The sequence below is a fragment of the Kogia breviceps genome, chromosome X, assembly GCF_026419965.1.
Source record: "Kogia breviceps isolate mKogBre1 chromosome X, mKogBre1 haplotype 1, whole genome shotgun sequence".
Lineage (NCBI taxonomy): Eukaryota > Metazoa > Chordata > Mammalia > Artiodactyla > Physeteridae > Kogia > Kogia breviceps.
This window is the reverse complement of record NC_081330.1, coordinates 19,860,829-19,886,253: the sequence shown is the minus strand read 5'-3', so window position 1 is coordinate 19,886,253 and position 25,425 is coordinate 19,860,829. Positions and strand designations below refer to the sequence as shown.

Genomic DNA, 25,425 nt, shown 5'->3' with positions numbered 1-25,425 from the left:
ATGATAATCAGTACGGTGCATTCTATTAACCATAACAAGGATTTTTTGAATGGATGACGTAGGTCCTAGTAGCCCCAACACCTTTGAGTTCCCTCATTGGTATGACTGTGCTTTGTTTCTATGGCAATCTTCAAAGTCACCAGAACAAGTCTGTTGTCACAGGCAGCATTGAAAGCGTATCCCTTGCTGGATGTGGGGGAGACGCCCCCGGTCCGACGGGTCTCTCCCTGCAGTTCCTCAGGTTGGCCGCAGAGGGCGGAATCTGCGGCGGCCTGGAAAACTGGCGGGGGCGGGAGGCGCCGCTCTCTCTTGGGTCAGGCTCCCGGCTCCCGGCTCCCAGTGCCCGGTTCCCCGCGTCCGGCACCCCGTGCCCGGCACGGAGCCGCTTCCCTAAGGACGTGCAGCCGAGGCGAGGGGGTGTGAGGACGCGGGAGGCAGTGTCGTCGGATCCGCCCGCAGTCCGCAGCCCCGCCGAGCCTGGAAGCTGCCGGGATGGAGCCGCCGCTCCCGGTTGGAGTCCAGCCCCTTGCCGTATCCGCCTGAGAGAAGGGGGGAGGGGAGGCCGCGCGGGGCGGGGGCGGGGGTCCGCGGGACTGCGGATCGCGGCAGAGGGGCGGCTAGGGGCCGGTCAGGACCCGAGGCCGAGCCGAGCGGGGGAGGGGGGCCGGCGCGGGAGGCGCTGTCTCCGACCCTGGGGAGGGAGGGTGGGCTGAGGGGCGGGAGCCTCCCTCCCCACCCCATGCTGCGGGTCCCCTTCCGGGCAGCGCTTCTAGAAGAGACCCTTGACTAGCGCCTGCATACTATCGAGGGTATGGAGATGAAGGGTCCTGTCCGGGAGCCCTGCGTCCTGACCCTAGTCCAGAGGAATGGGCAGTATGAGTAAGTAACCACCTGATACCCACAGAGGAGGGGAGCCTGCCATTACCTCCCAACCCCAAACCGCGACAAGCCACCCACCCTCCTCCCACTGAGGCCTCGCAGGCAACAGGTTCGGGCCCAGGTGTGACGTGCCTGCTCTAACCACCGAGCTTTGTCCCCAACTTCCAAGCCGGTGAATTGATTGCTTCTGTCCGTGTGGCTTAGTGGAAGGACTCAATGGGCGGGGAAGCAGGAAGCCTGGGTTCTTAGTTCCTGCCCCTGCAACTGACATGGGTTGTGTAATCCTAGGCTAGTCAGTAAAGCTTTCTGGGCCTTAGTGTCCTCATCAGTTTAATAAAAACATTAACTGCTTTAATTCATAGCCTTTGGAGTTTTAACTGGGAGAAAATAAATGCGAAAGTGGTTTACAAAAAGTATAAGTACTGTAGAAACGCTTCATTGTTAACCTTACAGAGGTGCCTTTTCTTAACCTCATTCAGCTGGTTCCTCCAGTCTCACCACCCCCCCTTATTCCATGTGCTTGGAGGCATATTCATTAATTCAGTAATGGTTTTGTGTAGGCCAGTAACTGCCTCACTTATTGACTTGACAGTTAGAAAAAGTAATGAAATGTGTAGAAATGTAAACATTTGACATTTCATCAGGGTGTGTTACCTTTCACTCTGCCTTGCACATAGGAGCTCAGTAAAGACTGTTGACTGATTGATCAAAAGATTTTGATAAGCCATCACTATACTGCTGATCTCCCTTGCCACTAATGCCTCATCTAAAGTATCCCTGATGACCATCACATATCATAGGTAGGTCCCTATCGCTGTGCCCAAGCCACCTCCCCTGGTTGTTCACTGGTTTCTTGACATCAGTGAAGAATTGTTGATCGCTGAAATTTTTTAAATTGTTGACCATTTAAACCCTGCCATCCCCTAACATTGGATTCTGCTTAAAAACAATTTTTCTCAGTCCCTGCTTTTAGATTGTCCAGACTCAATCTTTATCTATGCTGTCCAGTTTACAGAGAAGAAATACACACTGGCCTAGCCTGCCCTTTTCTGAGGCTCTTGGTGCCACTCTCAACTGGACATCAACTGGTTCTATGGAGGTAGCTCTTCCCTAGATCCTGCTTGGTCAGTTCTGTTGATGTGATAAATTCATTTTATTTTTCCCAGATTTCATCAAACCCTGGAAGACCAGTTTAATGAAAGTAAATTCAACAGAAAAGTGAATTGAAAAGTGGAACACCACTGCCACTTCCAAAGGCAAGAATAGGGTGGGAAGATGTAAGCCTTGGGCAAATCAGTAAATTTTTTGTGCCTTGGTTTCCTCTTCTTAAAAACAAAATTATAAGGATTAAATAAAATAGCTACATTGTTGAGATGACCACATCCCAGGATCTGGTCCCTTGGTTTGGTAGGTTTGGAACTCTATTCAGCTGATAAGGGAGTGAGTAGCTGGCCTTGAGGTAAATGCCTCATTCTGTCTGGTCTCTTGTACTGGAAGTGGTAGCTCTCCTGATTATTTGTGTCCTCCCCATAGAGAAATGAAATTCTGTATTCCAGTACTGTAAAAGTTATGGGTATAGCACAACTAACACTCAGCGGCTTGATGTGTATCAGGTACTCTTCTAAGCATTTCATGAATTAGTTCATGTAACCCTCATGTGAGGGTTACTGTGAAATTGTAATATCATCATATCCCCCTTTTCTAGATATAGAAGTTGAGGTACAGAGAGGTTAAGTCATCTGTCTGAGTCATTACATTGTCTGAGAAGCTTCTTTTGAAATCATTTATTGGAGACACCTGATACTGTCAAACCATATATATATATATATATATATATATATATATATATCCCTCAAACCCTTGTCTCTTGGGTGCCTTCTCTGACTTGAGTGTCCAGAACTTTTTTACTTTGGGCCTTTTTATCCTGGAACTTGAAGCCTATTGCATTTGTTAGTTCTGTAGTTCCTGCTGTCAACCATAGGAGAAATTTACTGAGAGACTAAAATTACAATTAAAGGTAAGGCTTTTTTGCACACAAGGAATCAAACGCTAACATTCATTTTTTCAAGGCAAATGGATTATGATGCCACCTGTTGTTTCATCTTTAACCTTCCTTGAACAAATCAAAGTATTTCCTAGGGATAATGCTGGCTCTGCATTCACAATTTTTTACTTTTTTCTGTTTCCAACTACCAAATTCTGATTTCCATTTTTTTGCCATATACCTATTATTTTTCACCTTTCTGTGTTGAAAGGAATGATTAGATTTAGGTAGAATTTTTATTCTTATTCTTAGCCCTACTCTCTTGTTACAATTTATTTAGTGACTAACATGTAGTAGATATTAAATAAATATTTGTGGGATTGACTTAAATTCCCAGTTTATGTTTTGTGATGGGTATTTTTTGGGGGGGTTGCATTTCTTTTTTAAATTGAGAAATAATTGATGTATAACATTGTATTCGTTTCAGGTGTACAACATAATTACTTGATATTTGTATATATTGTGAAATGATCACCACAGTAATTCTTATTAACATTCATCACCACACATAGTTAACAATTTTTTTCTTGTGATGAGAACTTTTTAAAAATAAATAAATTTATTTATTTATTTATTTATTTTTATTTTTGACTGCATTGGGTCTTCGTTGCTGTGCATGGGCTTTCTGTAGTTGTGGTGAGCAGGGGCTGCTCTTTGTTGCGGTGCGCAGGCTTCTCATTGTGGTGACTTCTCTTGTTGCAGAGCATGGGCTCTAGGTGCGCAGGCTTTAGTAGTTGTGGCACATGGGCTCAGTAGTTGTGGCACACGGGCTTAGTTGCTCCGTGGCATGTGGGATCTTCCTGGCCCAGGGCTCGAACCCGTGTTCCCTGCATTGGAAGGCGGATTCTTAACCACTGTGCCACCAGGGAAGCCCTGTTGTGATGAGAACTTTTAAGATTTATTCTCTCTCTTTTTTTAATAGATCTTTATTGGAGTATAATTGCTTCACAATACCGTGTTAGTTTCTGTTGCACAACAAAGCGAATCAGCCATATGCCTACATATGTCCCCATAGCCCCTCCCTTTTGAGCCTCCCTCCCACCCTCCCTATCCCACCCCTCTAGGTCATCTCAAAGCACCGAGCTGATCTCCCTGTGCTATGCTGCTGCTTCCCACCAGCCACCTATTTTACGTTCGGTAGTGTATGTATGTCGATGCTACTCTCACTTCGCCCCAGCTTCCCCCTCCCGCCCCGTGTCCTCAAGTCCATTTTCTATGTCTACCTCTTTATTCCTGCCCTGCAACTAGGTCCATAAGATTTATTCTCTTAAAAACTTTTAAATATACAGTACACTTATTAAGTATAGTCATCACACTGTACATTACATCCCCATGACATGTACATTACATCTATTTTATAACTGGAAATTTGTACCTTTTGACCCCCTTCACCCATTTCATCCCCCCCCACCTGCCTCTGACAACCACCAATCTGTTCTCTGTGTCTGTGAGTTCAGTATTTTTGGTTTTTGTTTTTCGATTTCACACATAAATGAGATCATATGGTATTTGTCTTTCTCTGTCTGACTTATTTCACTTAGCATAATGCCCTCAAGGTCCATCCATGTCATTGTCTGTTTTGTGATGATTTTTCACAATACAGTCCAGTTGAATCTTTACTGCTGATGTTCAACACCATTTCTATACTATGTTACTTGGGAATTATATTGGTTTGTGTTCAGTTTTCTCAAAGTAAGCTCTTCCTCCTTGACCCTTGCTTTGTCATTCTTATCTACTTTCTGGTCTCCATCTGGGTTTATAGGATTCTCTGCTTGACTCATGAACTTTGCAGTTTGAAAAGGGCCTGCCCCATATTCTTGTAGTCACCTTAAAATATTAAACCCCTGCAAATTAGGCAGGCAGGATCAGAGCAGAAAGATAGCATTAATACTTTTGTTTCCCTTAGTCCTGTCTAAGCAGTTCCTTTCCCCAAGTTAACTCCTTCAAAGTTAACACATTTGAAAAAAATTTCAAAAAGCTAAAACGATAAGCCTCCCCAAAAGACAACAAAATGGAAATCAAACCTTTCAGAACAATGACTTCTAATAGCACATGTTGAACAGGTGTATTTAGAAATTCATTTCTGTTTATAGCTTAATTAAATGTTTGTTTATTCAGCCAATATTCATTGAGCATCTATTAGGTAGGTGACAAAACTGACTATGATAGGGTCTTTGCTTTCAAGGAGTTCAAATCTGAGGGAAATAAATGTAACTATAACAGAGTGTGTTAAGTGCTCTATTTGAGGGGCAGGCAAAGGGCATGAGGCCAAGTTTCACAGAGGAGGTGATAGTTGAGCTAGGTCTCAGGAAGAAGAGTGTTCCTGGCAAAAAGAACCACCTGAAGAGTGATTTGGGGGGGAAGGTAGGAGATGTTCAGAATGACCATTTGCCAGTAGGTTAAACCTTGACTGTGGGCCACTAAGAATAAGTAGTAAATGAAAATTAGTATTTCAGGAGTACATAGGAATTTAGAAATCTTGCATTTCATACTGGGGGGCCAAGCTCAGTCATGCTCACCAGAAGTACTAGCATGAAATTAGAAACCATGGTAAAAACACAAGGGATGTAAAGGCAATCTGGTTGTGATATCTGCTACCTTATTGGTCGCTGAGATTATTTTGACTGATTCAGCTGGCTGGGCACCTCCTCTTACTTCTCCATGAACCTGTATATTTGTTTGAAGAGATAGAATCGTTCTTTGGTAAAAGCCATGGGAATATAACCAGAAAGCTAATTGATGAAATTTATAATACATTTATTCAACAAACTTGAGTGACTACTATGTGTCAGGTACTGTACTAGGTGCTAGAAATACTATGGTGAAAAGACAGCCATAGTCCCTGTCCTCATGGACTTCACACCTAGCTATTAGTTCTTCTCTCTGGTATGCGTAATCTGAAGGTGTGTGCGCTGTAATTCATGCTCTTAGGTTTGTAAACTGTTTTTAGGATATAGACTATTTTATGTTCTCTATGGCATGGAACTGTGGGTATTCAGATACTGATCACCACTAATATGCTTTTAGACCTAAAGCAATATCATCATGATGCTCAGATCCAGGGAACAAGATACAGCAAGTCTAATAAATACAGACTAGATTTGTATAACAACACAGCAATGTATTTTGTTGTTAAATGTTTGAGTTTTTCAGTAGCTATTCGTTGATGCATTCTTCTGTTTCCTAGGCTAATAATCCGGTTGCACAAGAAGGAACAGCATGTTCAAGATATCATTCCTATAAATAGCCACTTTAGATGTGTTCAAGGTACTAGCTTTAATTGCTTAGCTAGTTTTATAATGTTTCTCCTTGGTCATTATTGCTTTGTATAACACCATACATATTTAAATTTGTCACTGCACATAAAATGAAATGTATTACACTCTGTGCAAAAAGATAACATTACTCATCTACCATTGAGAAGATGATAAATGCTTTGTTTAAGAGCCCTGAAGGATTATATTGAAATATATATATTCTTACCTGCTACCCTGGCTGAGGTTAGAGATGTATGTAGTCTGTTACCTATGTAGGTAGTCTTTTATGCTGATGAACCTGTATGTGGATTTAAATCACATTCTTGAGTTTAACCGATACACTGCTCATTGTAAAGTATCAAGGTCACTTGAATTCACATACGTTCAGCACTTTCTCCCCACACTATTTGAAATTAAAACATTTGGCAACAAGCCTTGCCAGATTGTAATACCTTACACTCAGTTGTGCTGATTCTCAAACCTTTGCATTGGTGAATCATAAGAAAATCGACTCTGGGGAGGAAATATTTGGCTTCCTGCCTTCAAATTTGGGGAAAGAGAACAGAAAATCTGTTGTTTCATCTGCTACAATGAGACTCAAAAATTGGGAGGTTTGTGTAGGAGGTGTTGCTTCTGTGATTTCACATTGCTCTAGAAAGGAAATTGATTATTAGAGAACAAATGCATTGTGTTTCCAGTGGGTAATCATTGGCTTCATCAGACAGGCATTCTGTGTCAGCTGTAGCTTCTTGGAAAATTTGAATCCTACCTTGCATGGCTTCTTTCTTAAACTACGTTCAACTTTTTTTTTTATCACAAAACTAATATATATATACTGTAAAAAGTTTGGAAAGAACAGAAAATTATAAAGGAAATAAGTAAATTCACACCCTTCAGAGATAAACACCTAACATTTTCCTTTTTTCTACACCTGTAACTTTTAGGGTGGGTGGGACTCATACTGTATGTAGTTTTTTGTCTGTTCCACATGCCATCATATTATAAGTGCTTTTACATGCTATTAATAGCTGTATACTGTTCCATTTTATGAATGGCCTATATTGTAGTTATTCCCGGTGTTTGACATTCAGGTTATTTTTTGTTAGTATAAATAAGTAATGAATCTTCCTGCACGTCTCTTATTTCCTTAGGATTTATCTCTGTAAGTAGAAATACTAAGTGGGCATGACTTTTTAAGAGAGCATGTATTAAGAATTAAAAATACCCACAGTGAATAGAATCCACATTGTATAGAAGAATGAAGTCTTTTATTTAGCCATTTAGCCTGCCCTGTGTGAGAGAGACATATTGAACGAGGCACCTGCATGCTACAGTAAGTTACTGTGGTCACCTCACTTTTCATAATGTAATACCCTTTGTTACGTGCTCAGCCCTTTAAGGAGGAGAAAAGCCAAAGAACGTGACGTTAGTATCCTATTAACTCTATACCTTTTTGTGCTATCAATACTTCTAGAGTCTTGTTTACCCTGTTTCTCTTAGTCTTATTTTTAATAAGAAATAGATGGCAGGTTGCTAGATTGGAATCTAGGAAACTATGTGTGCACACACACAGTAGTTCCCCATGACAAAAGGAACAGTTACCTCCTTGAGTTTTCACATCCTTTGTTTCCCAACCTGTACATCTATTTTGAAAAGTTTCTAAGTACTTTGGTTTTAAAGAATTAAAGTTATCAAAGAGCAGTTGTGAACATGTAATACCTATGCCCTGATGCACTGTTGTCCCTTGCTTCATTCATCATGCTAGTAAAAGTATTGAGACTATTCTCTAATATTAGACAACTTAGGTAATTATCAGTTGCTTCTGTTGCACCTGAGTAATGGAGCCAAATATACAATCCAGGCTAGTGAGGGAACTAGAAAAGGCTGAGCCTACTACATTTGGCCAAACGAATCCCAAGGAGTCAGTACCCAGAGTTTAACTAGCCAGGGGGGTCTGGCAGGTGCCGTTGGCCAAATCCAGGGAAGTCAGAGAGGAAGAGATGGGTTGGGTCTAGACACTAGAAGTAAGGAAGGAAGTCCAGGTGAGCCATAGAGAGAAAAGAGAACTCTGAACTTAGAGACTGTGCTTTGGCCCATTTTATACTTCCTTGTTGGGTTTGGTAAGCCTTGGATCCACAAGTGTTAATGGTAGACTGAAGATAAAGAACTTCAAGTATTCTCTGCTCCTATATGGGACAGGGGTGGAGGTAATGAGGTCCCTGGGAAATTTTCAGAGACTAGATTTGAGTTAAGAAGGTAATTCACCTTTAGGCCTTTGGGGTTACTTTCTCGGCTTTTTATAAGAATTATCTAAGTGATACAGTTAGATTATATTAAGTTAGTGTGTTATAGTTGAGGGGAATTAAACACCTTCACTTGGATTAACATGTTATATTCCCTATTATTGTCATTGCTTGATTTGCTTTGAGGCAGTCCATGTGGTTACTTGTTCAGTTAATTTTTCCTTTAGTTGAATTGCTCATAGTCTTTAGAATGTAGTGCTATTAAAATCCCCTTTAAAAATGCTAAACAAAAAAGCAAAGGATTTTTTTAATATGTTCTAAAACCTAGGAGTGGTGATTGAGAGAAGTAGTTATTTAGTTAGGTGTATACTTCTTTTGGTTGTAATAAATGGTTTTCTCTTCCCTGATTCTGTCCTTTCTTCTTTTCCTTCAGAAGCAGAAGAAACTCTTTTGATTGACATAGCTTCAAACAGTGAGTATCTTTCTGAATGAAGTTGATTTTCATTCAACAAATATTTACTTGAATACCCACTGTATTTAAGACACGTTTTTTGCACAACTTTTATCTTACCATTTTATCCTGTATTCTCCATTTTCCTAAGGCAGCCATACAAATTAGCATTACCTCCCAAAAACATTTAGCCTAAGCTTAAGAAAAAGCAGGTGGCTGGCAAGAATCTTTTAAAAGTTGAAAATATGATTGCTTTTCTAATGCTGAACTTCTTTCAACTGCCAGTATTGTTGCTATCAGTTAAGTCATTGCTGTGGAATTGAAAATTGTAGGAGGGGCCAGAAAGTGTTTCAAGCACATAAGGTTTATGAATGTTTTTTTAAACTGCTGTTATGTTTTAAGCTTTTCTCCCCCCATCCATTTTTTAATTTTTGCATGTTAAATCATAATGCTTTCCTTTGTTTGTTATATTATTGGGGAGACTACAGAGTCCCTCTTGTACCAGGGATACCTTTTTTTTTCTTAAAATAATTTTGGTCTTTTATTTAAGCCCATCCTCTCAAGGCATTTCTTTATCAGCGAGAACATGGTCTTCCTTCTTACTGTTTCTGTTCTCTCATTTTTATCCGTTTGAAGCAAATCATCACTGACTTTCTGTGCAAGCTGTTCTCCATTTATCATCTAAAACTATACTCTGTTAACATGGGGAGGAGAAAATGGGCACTTGAAAGCTACTGTATCTACTCTGTGTTTGCTGTGGGAAAGAGTATATGACCACATGAATCTAAATCAGATGGGTTACCTTATCTCTTGGCTGAGTCCTTGGAAGAGTGGGGCTTGGCCCTTAGCTTGGGACTATCAGTTTATACATAATTTTGCTTAGACACAGTCCCTGTCCTTGGCACTATTATTTTGTATTGCAAAGTTTAGATAGACTTTTTCTGGTTTGGGTTTTATTCTTTCTTTTGGTCATAGATTTTGGAAGCTTTAAGGGTTGATCCTGAAAGGCTGAGCACTTCCAGCTTCTAGCTTCTACTGCAGATATCCAAGAGAGCAAATAACTTAATAGCTATGTCTTATTGTACAGAAAAAACAGAAGGCAGGAACAACACTAATAAAGCAAAATGTGAGCAGAGTCTGTTCAGCAGTGACTGACATTGCTGCTGAAATCTGCTGAAATTAGATACCTAAATGTCCTGTTCTTAGTGTGGAAATAGGTATTTGATCCAAAGCTGAAAAGTTAAACTGAGCTGTGCCTTTTCTCTTACAAACAACTAATTTATAGCATTCATTTTGTTGGTCTCTCCTACATAGAAATTAACCATATGTTGCTCTGTCCAGAGTTCAAGTCACTGGATCATATGGGAAGTAGTTCAGTAACCACTTGAATAAAATCCTTTGTTATTTCTGCCCATTTATTAATATTTGCACGGAAACTAGATTTTTATCTTGACCCTTAGGCTTCATACATAAACATTTAGAGTACACAATATGTTGCTGGAGGGAGACCTTGGGTTTGTTAAGCAGGCCTGATTTTACTGTAACTGTGTATTTTCCCACTGTCTGGATGTTAGTATTAAACATTAAAAAAATTTTTTTCTGATTATACAGGTAATACATCCTCATTATGTACAATTTGGAAAATTCAGAAAAGTTTGAAGTATCAAATTTAAATTATGCTCCTGCGACTTAGAGATCGCCACTGTAATTAACATTTTTATGTATATCCTTCCAGTCTTTTATTTATATTTTTACGTAATTGGAATCCTCATATGTAGTTTTTATCCTGCATTTTCATTTAATATTATATTGTGACCTTTTCCCATGTCATTTAAAATTACTTAAAAACATGGTTATTATTATTATTTTTTAGTATTGTTTTATTTGTTTCTTTGTTTGGTTTTTTATACTGCAGGTTCTTATTAGTCATCAATTTTATACACATCAGTGTATACATGTCAATCCCAATCGCCCAATTCAGCACACCACCATCCCCACCCCACTGCGGTTTTTCCCACTTAGTGTCCATATGTCCATTCTCTATATCTGTGTCTGAACTTCTGCCTTGCAAACCAATTCATCTGTACCATTTTTTAGGTTCCACATATATGCATTAATATATGATATTTGTTTTTCGCTTTCTGACTTACTTCACTCTGTATGACAGTCTATAGATCTGTGCACGTCTCAACAAATGACTCAATTTAGTTCCTTTTTATGGCTGAGTAATATTCCATTGTGTATGTATGTGTATATATATATATATATATATATATATATATATATATATATATATACCACAACTTCTTTATCCATTCGTCTGTCGATGGGCATTTAGGTTGCTTCCATGACCTGGCTATTGTAAATAGCACAGCAGTGAACATTGGGGTGCATGTGTCTTTTTGAATTATGGTTTTCTCTGGGTATATGCCCAGTAGTGGGATTGCTGGATCATATGGTAATTCTATTTTCAGTTTTTTAAGGAACCTCCATACTGTTCTCCATAGTGGCTGTATCAATTTACATTCCCACCAACAGTGCAAGAGGGTTCCCTTTTCTCCACACCCTCTCCAGCATTTACTGTTTGTAGATTTTTTGATGATGGCCATTCTGACTGGTGTGAGGTGGTACCTCATTGTAGTTTTGTGTTTTTTTTAACATCTTTATTGGAGTATAACTGTTTTACAGTGGTGTGTTAGTTTCTGCTTTACAACAAAGTGAATCAGTTATACATATACATATGTTCCCATATCTCTTCCCTCTTGCATCTCCCTCCTTCCCACCCCTCTAGGTGGTCACAAAGCACTGAGCTGATCTCCCTGTGCTATGTGGCTGCTTCCCACTAGCTATCCACCCTACGTTTGGTAGTGTATATATATGTCCATGCCACTCTCTCACTTCGTCACAGCTTACCCTTCCCCCTCCCCATATCCTCAAGTCCATGCTCTAGTAGGTCTGTGTTTTATTCCCGTCCTACCCCTAGTCTCTTTATGACATTTTTTTTCTTAGATTCCATATATATGTGTTAGCATACGGTATTTGTTTTTCTCCTTCTGATTTCACTCTGTATGACAGACTCCAGGTCTATCCAACTCATTGCAAATAACTCAGTTTCATTTCTTTTTATGGCTGAGTAATATTCCATTGTATATATGTGTCACATCTTCTTTATCCATTCATCTGTTGATGGACACTTAGGTTGCTTCCATGTCCTGGCTATTGTAAATAGAGCTGCAATGAACATTTTGGTACATGAATCTTTTTGAATTATGGTTTTCTCAAGGTATATGCCTAGTAGTGGCATTGTGGGGTCATATGGTAGTTCTATTTGTAGTTTTTTAAGGAACCTCCATACTGTTCTCCATAGTGGCTGTATCAATTTACATTCCCACCAGCAGTGCAAGACTGTTCCCTTTTCTCCACACCCTCTCCAGCATTTATTGTTTCTAGAGTTTTTGATGATGGCCATTCTGACTGGTGTGAGATGATATCTCATTGTAGTTTTGATTTGCATTTCTCTAATGATTAATAATGTTGAGCATTCTTTCATGTGTTTGTTGGCAATCTGTATATCTTCTTTGGCGAAATGTCTATTTAGATCTTCTGCCCAGTTTTGGATTGAGTTGTTTGTCTGTTTGTTATTGAGCTGCATGAGTTGCTTATAAATTTTGGAGATTAATCCTTTGTCAGTTGCTTCATTTGCAAATATTTTCTCCCATTCTGAGGGTTGTCTTTTGCTCTTGTTTATGGTCTCCTTTGCTGTGCAAAAGCTTTTAAGTTTCATTAGGTCGCATTGTTTATTTTTGTTTTTATTTCCATTTCTCTAGGAGGTGGGTCAAAAAGGATCTTGCTCTGATTTATGTCATAGAATGAATGTTCTGCCTATGTTTTCCTCTAAGAGTTTTATAGTGTCTGGCCTTACGTTTAGGTCTTTAATCCATTTTGAGTTTATTTTTGTGTATAGTGCTACAGAGTGTTCTAAATTTGTTCTTTTACATGTAGTTGTCCAGTTTTCCGAGGACCACTTGAAGAGTCTGTCTTTTCTCCACTGTATATTCTTGCCTCCTTTATCAAAAACAAGGTGACCATATGTGCGTGGGTTTATCTCTTGGTTTTTTACCCCGTTCCATTGATCTATATTTCTGTTTTTGTGCCAGTACCAAACTGTCTTGATTACTGTAGCTTTGTAGTATAGTCTGAAGTCAGGGAGCCTGATTCCTCCAGCTCCATTTTTCATTCTCAAGATTGCTTTGGCTATTCGGGGTTTTTTTTGTTTCCATACAAATTGTGAAATTTTTTGTTCTAGTTCTGTAAAAAATGCCAGTGGTACTTTGATAGGGATTGCATGGAATCTGTAGATTGCTTTGGGTAGTAGAGTCATTTTCACAATGTTGATTCTTCCAATCCAAGAACATGGTAGGTCTCTCCATCTGTTTGTGTCATCTTTGATTTCTTTCATCAGTGTCTTATAGTTTTCTGCATACAGGCCTTTTGTCTCCTTAGGTAGGTTTATTCCTAGATATTTTATTCTTTTGGTGGCAATGGTAAATGGGAGTGTTTTCTTAATTTCACTCTCAGATTTTTCATCATTAGTGTATAAGAATGCCAGAGATTTCTGTGCATTAATTTTGTATCCTGCTACTTTACCAAATTCATTGATTAGCTCTAGTAGTTTTCTGGTAGCATCCTTAGGATTCTCTATGTATAGTATCATGTCATCTGCAAACAGTGACAGCTTTACTTCTTCTTTTCCGATTTGGATTCCTTTTATTTCTTTCTCATTGTAGTTTTGATTTGCATTTCTCTAATAATTAGTGATGTTGAACAGCTTTTCATATGCTTCTTGGCCATCTGTATGTCTCCTTTGGAGAAATGTCTATTTAGGTCTTTTGCCCATTTTGGATTGCGTTGTTTGTTTCTTTAATATTGAACTGCATTAGCTGTTTATATATTTTGGAGATTAATCCTTTGTCCGTTGATTCGTTTGCAAATATTTTCTCCCATTCTGAGGGTTGGCTTTTCGTCTTGCTTATGGTTTCCTTTGCTGTGCAAAAGCTTTGAAGTTTCATAGGTCCCATTTATTTATTTTTGTTTTTATTTCCATTACTCTAGGAGGTGGATCAAAAAAGATGTTGCAAAAAAAAAAGATGTTGCTGTGATTTATGTCAGAGAGTGTTCTAGAAAATTACAGACCAATATCACTGATAATGATGTTTGCTGTGGGTTTTGTCTTATATGGCCTTTATTGTGTTGAGGTAGATTCCCCCTATGCCCACTTTCTGGAGAGTTTTTATCATAAATGGATGTTGAATTTTGTCAAAAGCTTTTTCTGCATCTATTGAGATGATCATATGGTTTTTGTTCTTCAGTTTGTTAATATGGTGTATCACATTGATTGATTTGTGTATATTGAAGAATCCTTGCATCCCTGGGATAAATCCCACTTGATTGTGGTGTATGATCCTTTTAATGTATTGTTGGATTCTGTTTGCTAGTATTTTGTTGAAGATTTTTACATCTATATATCAGTGATATTGGTCTGTAATTTTCTTTTTTTGTAGTATCTTTGTCTGGTTTTGGTATCAGGGTGATGGTGGCCTCATAGAATGGGTTTGGGAGTGTTCCTTCCTCTGCAATTTTTTGGAAGAGTTTGAGAAGGATGGGTGTTAGCTCTTCTCTAAATGTTTGATAGAATTCACCTGTGAAGCCATCTGGTCCTGGACTTTTGTTTGTTGGAAAATTTTAAATCACAGTTTCAATTTCATTACTTGTGATTTGTCTGATCATATTTTCTGTTTCTTCCTGGTTCAGTCTTGGAAGGTGATACCTTTCTAAGAATTTGTCCATTTCTTCCAGGTTGTCCATTTTATTGGCATAAAGTTGCTTGTAGTCGCCTCTTAGGATGCTTTGTATTTCTGTGGTGTCTGTTGTAACTTTTTTCATTTCTAATTTTATTGATTTGAGTCCTCTCCCTCTTTTTCTTGATGAGTCTGGCTAATGGTTTATCAAATTTGTTTATTTTCTCAAAGAACCAGCTTTTAGTTTTATTGATCTTTGCTATTGTTTTCTTTGTTTCTATTTCATTTATTTCTGCTCTGATCTTTATGATTTCTTTCCTTCTGCTAACTTTGGGTTTTGTTTGTTCTTCTTTCTCTAGTTCCTTTAGGTGTAAGGTTAGATTGTTTACTTGAGGTTTTTCTTGTTTTTTGAGGTAGGCTTGTATAGCTATAAACTTCCCTCTTAGAACTGCTTTTGCTGCATCCCACAGGTTTGGATTGTCGTGTTTTCATTGTCATTTGTCTCTAGGTAGTTTTTTATTTCCTCTTTGGTTTCTTCAGTGATCTCTTGATTATTTAGTAATGTATTGTTTAGCCTCCATGTGTTTGTGTTTTTTACGTTTTTTTTCCCTGTAATTCATTTCTAATCTCATAGTGTTGTGCTCAGAAAAGATGCTTGATATGATTTCAATTTTCTTAAATTTACTGAGGCTTGATTTGTGACCCAAGATGTGATCTATCCTGGAGAATGTTCCGTGTGTACTTGAGAAGAAAGTGTAATCTGCTGTTTTTGGATGGAATGTCCTATAAATATCAATTAAATCTATCTGGTCTATTGTGTCATTTAAAGCTTGTGTTTCCTTATTAATTTTCTGTTTGGATGATCTGTCCATTGGTGTAAGTGAGGTGTTAAAGTCCCCCACTATTATTGTGTTACTGTCGATTTCCTCTTTTATAGCTGTTAGCAGTTGCCTTATGTATTGAGGTGCTCCTGTGTTGGGGGCATATATATTTATAACTGTTATATCTTCTTCTTGGATTGATCCCCTGATCATTATGTAGTGTCCTTCCTTGTCTCTTGTAACATTCTTTATTTTAAAGTCTGTTTTATCTGATATGAGTATTGCTACTCCAGCTTTGTTTTGATTTCCATTTGCATGGAATATCTTTTTCCATCCCCTCAACTTTCAGTCTGTATGTGTCCCTAGGTCTTAAGTGGGTCTGTTGTAGAGAGCATATATGAGTCTTGTTTTTGTATCCATTCAGCAAGCCTGTGTCTTTTGGTTGGAGCATTTAATCCATTCACATTTAAGGTAATTATCAATATGTATGTTCCTATGACCATTTTCGTGATTGTTTTGGGTTTGTTTTTGTAGGTCCTTTTCTTTTCTTGTGTTCCCCACTTAGAGAAGTTCCTTTAGCATTTGTGGTAGAGCTGGTTTGGTGGTGCTGAATTCTCTTAGCTTTTGCTTGTCTGTAAAGCTTTTGATTTCTCCATCGAATCTGAATGAGATCTTTGCCAGGTAGAGTAATTTTGGTTGTAGGTTCTTCCCTTTCATCGCTTTAAGTATATCATGCCCCTCCCTTCTGGCTTGTAGGGTTTCTGCTGAGAAATCAGCTGTTCACCTTATAGGAGTTCCCTTGTATGTTATTTGTCACTTTTCCCTTGCTGCTTTCAATAATTTTTCTTTGTCTTTAACTTTTGCCAATTTGATTACTGTGTGTCTCGGTGTGTTTCTCCTGTATGGGACTCGCTGCACTTCCTGTACTTGGGTGGCTATTTCCTTTCCCATGTTAGGAAAGTTTTTGACTATTATCTCTTCAAATATTTTCTCTGGTCCTTTCTCTCTCTTTTCTCCTTCTGGGACCCCTATAATGTGAATGTTGTTACATTTAATGTTGTCCCAGAGGTCCCTTAGGCTGTCTTCATTTCTTTTCATTCTTTTTTGTTTAGTCTGTTCCACAGCAGTGAATTCCACCATTCTGTCTTCCAGGTCACTTATCCATTCTTTTGTATCAGTTATTCTGCTATTGATTCCTTCTAGTAAGTTTTCATTTCAGTTATTGTATTGTTCATCTCTGTTTGTTTGTTGTTTAATTCTTCTAGGTCTTTGTTAAACATTTCTTGCATCTTCTCGATCTTTGCCTCCATTCTTTTTCCGAGGTCCTGGATCATCTTCACTATCATTATTCTGAATTCTTTTCCTGGAAGGTTGCCTATCTCCACTTCATTTAGTTGTTTTTCTGGAGTTTTACCTTGTTTCTTCATCTGGTATATAGCCCTCTGCCTTTTCATCTTGTCTGTCTTCCTGTGAATGTGGTTTTTGTTCCACAGGCTGCAGGATTGTAGTTCTTCTTGCTTCTGCTGTCTGCAGTCTGGTGGATGAGGCTATCTAAGAGGCTTGATGGGAGGGACTGGTGGTGGGTAGAGCTGACTGTTGCTCTGGTGGGCAGAGCTCAGTAAAACTTTAATCTACTTGACTGTTGATGGGTGGGGCTGGGTTCCCTCCCTGTTGTTTGTTTGGCCTGAGGCAACCCAACACTGGAGCCTACCTGGGCTCTTTGGTGGGGCTAGTGACAGACTCTAGGAGGGCTCAAGCCAAGGAGTACTTCCTAGTACTTCTGCTGCCATTGTCCTTGTCCCCACCGTGAAACAGAGCCACCACCACCACCACCCCCCCGCCTCTGCAGGAGACCCTCCAACACTAGCAGGTAGGTCTGATTCATCCTCCCCCAGGGTCAGTGCTCCTTCCCCTGGGTCCCGACGCACACACTACTTTGTGTGTGCCCTCCAAGAGTGGAGTCTCTGTTTCCCCCAGTCCTGTTGAAGTCCTGCAATCAATTCCCACTAGGCTTCAAAGTCTGATTCTCTAGGAATCCCTCCTCCCATTGCCAGACCCCCAGGTTGGGAAGCCTGACGTGGGGCTCAGAACCTTCACTCCAGTGGGTGGGCTTCTGTGGTATAATTGTTCGCCAGTCTGTGAGTCACCCACCCACCCATTATGGGATTTGATTTTACTGTGATTACGCCTCTCCTACTGTCTCATTGTGGCTTCTCCTTTGTCTTTGGATGTGGGGTATCTTTTTTGGTGAGTTCCAGTGTCTTCCTGTCGATGATTGTCCAGCAGCTAGTTGTGATTCTGGTGTTCTCGCAAGAGGGAGTGAGAGCATGTCCTTCTACTTTGCCATCTTGTTTCCTCCAAAAACATGATTTTTAATGGCTAATATTTCACCATATATATGCCCCCAATTTTATTAAATTAACTCCTTTATAAAATTATGTCACTGTCAAGGAACATGGTATATCTCTCTCTACTTACTCAGTTTGTCTTTATATCTCAGTAACATTTTGTGGTTTCTTCATAGCTATCATACATTTGTAGGTTAACTATTTTTTGATGGATTTTATTTGTTTGCTGCTATTGTCAGTGGAACCTTTTATCTCTTATCTTCTAATTGCTTATTACTAGTATACAGAGCAGCTGTTGAGTTTTAGATATTTGTCTTTTATTGAGCCACTTTACAGAAAATTTTTTTTATTTTTGGGGGGCTGTTTATTTTCTTTTTTGGTTTTGATAGACAGCCCTGGTCATCTGCAAATAATAGTTTTATCTCTTTCTGGTAGCTATAACTATTAGTTTTGCTTCATGTCTCATTACACCAACAAGAATTTGGAGATCAGTGTTAAATGATGATGATGATTTATGTTTAGGTCCTGATTTCAGTGAGAATGCCTCAAGTGGTGCTTCATTGTTGAGGATGTTTTTGCCTGTTGATTTGATAGGGTTTTTTAAAACCATGTTAAGAAACTGCATTTATTTCAAGTTTGTGTGGTTTTTAAAATGGTGAATGTATATTGAATTTTATCAAACATCTTTTGTATTTATAGAGATAGTTATATTGTTCTTCCTTATTTGACCTATTGATGGACTGTATTACACTAATTCCCTAATATTAAACCCTCTTTTATTCATTATTCAACAAATATTTATTGAGTGCCTTCTCTTTGCCAGGCACTGTTCTAAGTGCTGCACAGTCAGTAGAGAACAACATGGATAAGGTTGCTCCTGCAGCTTTGGTTCTTGGTTCTGTGCTGTTTGATACTAGTGTCACATAGATGCCTATAATCTATTAATGCATTCCATAAACATGTGAATACCTTTCATGTGCCAGGTACTGTGTTCTGGGGATATAGCAGAAAGCAATATAGTCATGGTACTTCATGAAACAGTGAAGGAAACAATTTAAACTGATAAGGTATAGTCGTATAATTGCAGTGGGGTTTTGGGGTTTGTTTTGGGGGTTTTTTTTTGGCCACACCACGTGGTTTGTGGGATTTCAGTTCCCTGACCAGGGATCAAACCCAGGCCCTCTGCAGTGGAAGCCCAGGATCCTAACCACTGGACCGCCAGGGAATTCCCCATAATTGCAGTTTTGATAAATTCTATCAAGGAGAAATACAGAGAGTTTATAAGAGTGCTAACTAAATTAGGCAGGGTACTCAGGGAAGGCCTCTTTGAAGAAGTGACATTTAAATTGAGACCAGAGGGGATAAGTAAGAGACAGGTGAAAATGGGGAAGAGTATTACAGGTAAAAGGAACTGCATGTGTAAAGGCCCCAAACTGGGAAGTAGCTTGACACTTTCTTTGAAATGAAAGAAGGCCTGGATGCCTGAAATAAGGCTCAGGCACCAAGGTAGGACAGGCTAGGACCAGATCCAGTAGGGTCTTGTAAGCCATGATAAGGAATCTGGATTTTCAGATTTTTAAAAATTGAAAGAATATGAAGGATTTTATGCCTGTGTTGGGGCGCCAGTTAGGAGGTGCCAGTCCTATTGGACAGCGCTGATACACAGTGAGAAAAAGGTTTAAGATTGAACTCACTGTACTTTTTAAAGTTCAGATAGAGGAGGAGATGCTTCAAAGGGTACTAAAAATTAGTGACCAAAGAGAGAGATAAACTAGATGAGCGTGGTGTCATAGAAGCCTTTGGAAGAGACTATTTCAAGGAGGGATCAAGTGTTGATTTCTGCTGCTCGGTCTGATAAGATGACTGAAGAGTATCCATTGGATTTAGCAATATGGAGGTAACTGGTGACCTTAACAAAGCGATTTCAGAGGGGTGGTAGGAGCCAAAGTCATATTGGAGTGGATTAAAGCGAGAAATGGGAGGTGAGCAAGTAGCAACTGTGTGTCTTTTAAAGCTTGACTGCAAAGGGGGAATGTAGAGGTGGACCGGAGTTGGGGGGAGATATGGGGTACAGGAAGGTTTTTTGTTTTTTAAATGAGGAGGATTTAGAACATGATTTATTTTAATGCTGATGAGAAGGAGCCTGTGTGAGGAAGAGGTTAAAGATACTTGGGGGAGGTGTCTAGAGAATGATTGTGAGATTCCTGAGAGAACCTGAGGGGTTGCAATTCAAAAAGACGATGGCCTTTGATAGGAGGACTCTTCTTCCGTGCATCAGAAGAGAAAGGAGATGAGTATAGATACAGGTAGGTTTCCACGTGATGGCTTCCGTTTCCTCTGAAGTATGAGGTAAAGCTCATAAAGTATGAAGAAGAGCGCTTGAGAAGAGGGGGATCCAAAGATTGAGGATAAATGAGAAGGTGTGAATAGTGGTTCCAAATAGTAGTGGGAGACAAGTTGACTATGGAAACTTAGATTGCTTCCTATCATATAGGGCCCCGTTGAGGTTAGCAGTCAATTTATAATGGGGTGTGTGTGTGTGTGTGTGTGTGTGTGTGTGTGTGTGTGTGTGTGTGTGTGTGTGTGTGTGTGGTTTTACTCCCTCAGACATAAGTACAGAGAAAGCAGTTAGTTGGATTTCTGAGGGTTGGGAGTTAGCCAGGTAGGTGTTAGCCAGAACATAGTGGTAAGGCAGTTCTGGGTTTTTGCAACAGAGTGAAATGATGGCATCTGTTTGATAAAAAGGGAAGTGAAAGCAGGAGGAAGTGAATGGATACTGAGAAAGTGGAGGGATCAGTGCGCTGGAGGTTCCCATAAGAGCAGGTAAGCCGGAAGGAGTAACAGTTCAGAGTGGGATATTTGAATTAGAGATTTATGAGGTGATGGTGTTTCTGTGATGAAAGGCCCAGGGTATAACTGAGGCAGCCCCAGTAGGGACTGAGGGAGTAGGTGGCTGAGGTGGAGGGGCAAGGTCGTTGGATGAGGAAGTTGAAGGTGTTGACTGAGCTTTCTGTGCCTGTTTTTCAGGGATGCAAAATTAAAGCAGGGCTGTGAGTGGAGAGGAAGTCTTAATCAGGCCTGGATTTGGAAGTTTCTGGGAAGTTGGTACATGATTTCATGGAAGAGGGAAGGGAAGAAGCTGGCATAGCCCAGTGGGTGAGCCTCAAAGGAGAAGGGATTTTTCATGAGGGAGGAGGAGAGGGAATGGTCTGGAGATGGCATTAGGACAATAAGGACATCCGTCTTAAATTACATAGGGTGTGAAAGACTATAAATAGCCTCTAGTTCAGAGGGCTGCAGCGGGAGCTAGTCTCAGGGGCCAGCCAGTTTGCAGGTGACTCTGATTTTCAGTCTGGATGCTCTAGATCACCTGGAGGAGTGTTTTAGAAACTCCCAGTGTCTGGGCTTCACCCCCAGAGATTCTGGTTTCTTGGCCCGGGATGGGGCCCCAAGTGTCAGTATTTCCTCAAGGCGCCTTTGGTAATTCTAATGCATGCTTAGTTGAGAACTACTGAGATGCAGGGAGTATTCAGAGAAGTTGAAGATAGAGGAGTGTTTGCTGATCACAAAGAGGCCAGAGGGGCTGGAAGGGAGGAGAGTAGAGTTTGGGTGGTGGGGGTAATTTGTCCTCTTTCCCATGCAACATGGTGAGAGAGCATCTAATGTTATTTTGTAAGCAATTTCGGGAATCTTCTGTCCATTAAATGGGTCAACTTATTTTTTATATTTGCTAAAATATATCTTTCAAGGATTGTGGGACAGAGAGAATATGTGTTCTTGTTCTAAGTCTGTATCAGGTAGAAACTGCTCTTTTTAAAATTTTTTTCTACTTTTAATATAAATTATCTGAGAAAGAGAGGACTACTTGTGCCCTGAAGGAGGTTTTCCCATCGTACCTTCAAGGCTGCTCTAATTGACAGTCCTTATTCATGCCCCCTCTTTTTTTCTCCACCTTACAGTGGCACCCTCATTAATTTTCTTATTGCTGGGCCTCTTGGTTGCCTTCTTTTTCAGTTTTTTCCTCTATGTTTATCTCTTCTGATCACTAAATCTGTGAATACAGAAACTTAAAGAAATGCAAAGAAAGAGAGAGTCAAAGGTTCAGAAGTGGATTTCTACCATAAGAAACTAGGATTTTCATTTTATTTTCTCATCTCTTTGTTATTTACAAGTGTGGTAGAGTCCAGTTTGGTAGTCATTAAATGCCTTCTGTCTGTGAAGTCTGATGTCATTGTTATCAATAAAGTGACCGATGAGCCCAGTTTGCCTGGGACTTTCCCGGTCTTAGCTTTGGAAGTCTTGAGTCCTGAGAAGCCCCTCCATCCCAAACAACCCCGGGAAATGGTTGAGAGTGTTGTGTTGGATAACCGGTATGTGCAGCCTGCCTCTTGCCCTTAAGGAGCTTATAGTTTCCACGGCCATGAGAAAGCAATAAATGTAATAAATCAGTTAAAATAAGAATGTAAACAAGTAGATGGATTTCCTGGGTCACCATATCCAGACAGTTGATGGTAAATAGAGGGCATTAGAAAAGGGGAGACAGTATGTTATATATATAAGAAACTAAAGTCCCAGATAACTTTGCTTCTAATTATACTATTTTCCAATTGACTGTGCTTGAACCAGACCACTCCTGGACATGGGTCATTATATTGTTTTTGTGAGTTAATTCAAGACATACATTTTTTGCTTGAGGTAAATGAGGTATAGATGCTTCTTTTCAGAATAATTCAAACCAATCCCATTATGCTTTCCTTTTTTAATTAGCTTATAAATTCAATTGCCTGGGTACAATCTGTACCTAGGAACAAACCATCATATTTCCTTTTTGCCCTTCACACTTCAGAGACTCTTACTATATGATTTGGATTTGAAATGGTAGGAATTTCCAGCTAGGAGATGGGAGGAGGGTGGTTGAGGAATTGATCTTCTGCTAGATTTTGGAGGTTCCTACAGTGACATTTGAGCACTATATCAGAAAGTAGGAAACTGTGATTTCAGTATGTATCATATCACTATATTGGGCTGCTCATTTAATTTACACAGTTTATCAGCCTTCATTAGATTTTCCTCTGTGCATCACCCCCAGCACCACCACCACACCGAATCCCTTGATCTTATAGGCATGCTTCACACGTTAGAGGTCTGGGATATTTGCAATCTGGACCTTCTCCTACTAAATTGGTAAGTTGAAAATATCCCAAGAAAACATTATTTTCCGTAGCTATGTGTACATGGATTTCCATTCTTTTTAGGTGGCTGCAAAATTCGGATTCAGGGGGACTGGACCAGAGAGCGCCGCTTTGAAATCCCTGATGAGGAACACTGTCTGAAGTTCCTCTCAGAGGTCCTTGCTGCTCAGGAAGGTAACTCAAGCCTCAGCAGTTTTCTTTCTCCTATTTGCATGGGACATGCTGTACAGAGGCAAGTGGCCATTAGCAAAGTACCTCACTCCTAGAGCCTTGATAGGTGATTTTTTTTTTCTTCAGGAATGGCCCCAGGGATAGGTTAGGGAATAAGTCTATTCAGCTTTAAGGACACTTGAGTCAATTTCCAGAATCTTCATTTTCATTCCTTGGACAGCTTACTGCAGACTGTAATCCTCCTCTGTTCCCAGATGATCCCAGAGCTGCCCTCATTTTCTTAGTCTCTTCCTTTGCAGTCAAGAATGGCGCTGGCCCCTGCACTTGAGTGCTGAGTGAATGGCCTTTGGTTATGGTATATTCCATTCAATGGAACAGGCATTCCATTCTGACTATGACCCTTATCTCTCCAGCGCAGTTACAACTTCTTGTTCCAGAGCAGAAGGACTCATCCAGCTGGTACCAGAAATTAGACACTAAGGATAACTCTTCTGTTTTTTCAGGTACTGAAAAGATTCTTTTTTCCCCTGGTTGCTATGATTATTGCAGAGTCAATAGATTTTATCTGGGCAGATAAGATAATGTGGATTAATGTCAGTGTCAGATACCTTCTCCTATGGAGTGGTTTTATCAAGTCCGTACCCACTGACTCATGTTCACTCCTGATCCTTTCTGTGGCACATTAGCTCTTTCAGTGGCAGCTTAGCAGAGGGGTAAAAAGTGCAGGCTCTGGGGCCAGACTACCTGGGTTTGAATCCCAGTTCTCTGACTTACTAGTTATATGACCTTGGTCCAATTACTTTGACAACTCTGAGCTTCTGTTTCTTTTTCTGTGACATAGGAAGATTTTTAGTGGCACCTACCTCATGAGGTCTTTGTGACAATTAAGTGAGATAATGATATAGTTCCTTACTATCAACCAGGCATTGTGCTAAAAGTCTTCTATAAATACTAGTTCTTATTATTCACGTTCCAAGTTAACGTAACTTACTGTCATTCTAGTTAATACGTCAGTGCTTCAGGGACAGATGTGCTTCTTCCCCCAATCTACATTATCACTACTCTCTTACACCTTTCTGTTTGGTAACGCCACTGAGCAAATAGTGGTCAGGCCAAAACCGCTGATCAAAGCAAAGTCTTATCAATCCTGGATAAGTTGGATGTTATCTTTTCCCCCCTTCCACTCTGGGTTCTGTGTCCTTCAGGGCTTCTTGGATTTGAGGATAATTTTTCATCTTTGAATTTGGACAAGAAAATAAATTTGCAGAATCAGCCTACAGGGGTTCATCGGGAACCACCACCCCCACCATCTTCAGTGAATAGAATGTAAGTCCTATGTTGAAACAGACTTCCCATGTGTGAGACACACATGGGAATTGTTTAAGGCAATTTCACTTTTGAATTCTTCATTTATTTGCTAGGCTTCCACGTGAAAAAGAAGCTTCTAACAAGGAACAGCCCAAAGTGACCAATACCATGCGGAAGCTCTTTGTACCAAACACCCAGTCTGGGCAGCGGGAGGGTCTCATCAAACACATCCTGGCAAAGCGAGAGAAAGAATATGTCAACATTCAGACTTTCAGGTCAGTCTTTCTTCTACTTACTGAGGCTAAACGTTAGTAGGTATAGGAAAAAAAGGTCTTTGGGTATTTAAGGTATTAGTTTAATTCAGAATAAAAGCATAAAGAAAAGAATGGTGAGCTGATTCAAGCCCCTGTCTTTATGCTGGTCAATAACATACATATCCAAAATAATGCAAATGCTATAATTTCCCTTGGATTTTCTAATTACTAATGCTACCACATCTACTAATCTTTCTATCCACTCTTAGAGAACCAAGTCAAGCTCACAAGTACTAGAGAATTGTCTCCGAGTACATTCCATAAGCAAGTGTGTTTATCTGACCTGCTGAATTTCTTCTTGCCAATATTGGAAAATTAAGTCCGCCATTACCACTAGACTTTTAATTTACCTACTTTGGGAAGTTAACTGAAGGAAGTTTCACCCAATCATCTTGATTGGGAGGTCTATCTTGGATTCTTTCCTCTATTATATTTTTCATTTCATCTTGGTGATATCCTCTTTTCTGGACTCACTACGTGTGGTGTGTGTCGTGTATCCCGATGTTCAAAGCAGCAACACTTTTCTTTGTTATTTTCGAACAGCATGTACCCTTTTAGTCCAAGATTCCAGTCCCATCTGCTATCCCATTATGCCTCAT

General features: G+C 39.8%; 1 protein-coding gene across 6 annotated transcripts in view; it reads left to right on the top strand.

Annotated features, from left to right (window-relative positions):
- The first annotated feature begins 274 nt into the window (after positions 1-274).
- Positions 275-25,425, top strand: part of OCRL (OCRL inositol polyphosphate-5-phosphatase) — a 56,130-nt gene continuing 30,979 nt past the window's right edge. Inside the window, exons 1-8 of one of the 6 annotated variants that reach the window (XM_059050940.2) lie at positions 275-531; positions 809-879; positions 6,111-6,190; positions 8,857-8,895; positions 23,097-23,207; positions 23,618-23,707; positions 24,410-24,530; positions 24,626-24,787. In XM_059050940.2, the coding sequence (XP_058906923.1) occupies positions 493-531; positions 809-879; positions 6,111-6,190; positions 8,857-8,895; positions 23,097-23,207; positions 23,618-23,707; positions 24,410-24,530; positions 24,626-24,787 (713 nt within the window). In that variant the 5' untranslated portion in view covers positions 275-492. Of the gene's footprint in view, positions 532-790; positions 880-6,110; positions 6,191-8,856; positions 8,896-23,096; positions 23,208-23,617; positions 23,708-24,409; positions 24,531-24,625; positions 24,788-25,425 lie in introns of those variants that run through there. The other 5 variants (XM_059050939.2, XM_067023083.1, XM_067023081.1 and 2 more) reach the window with 5 other exon arrangements.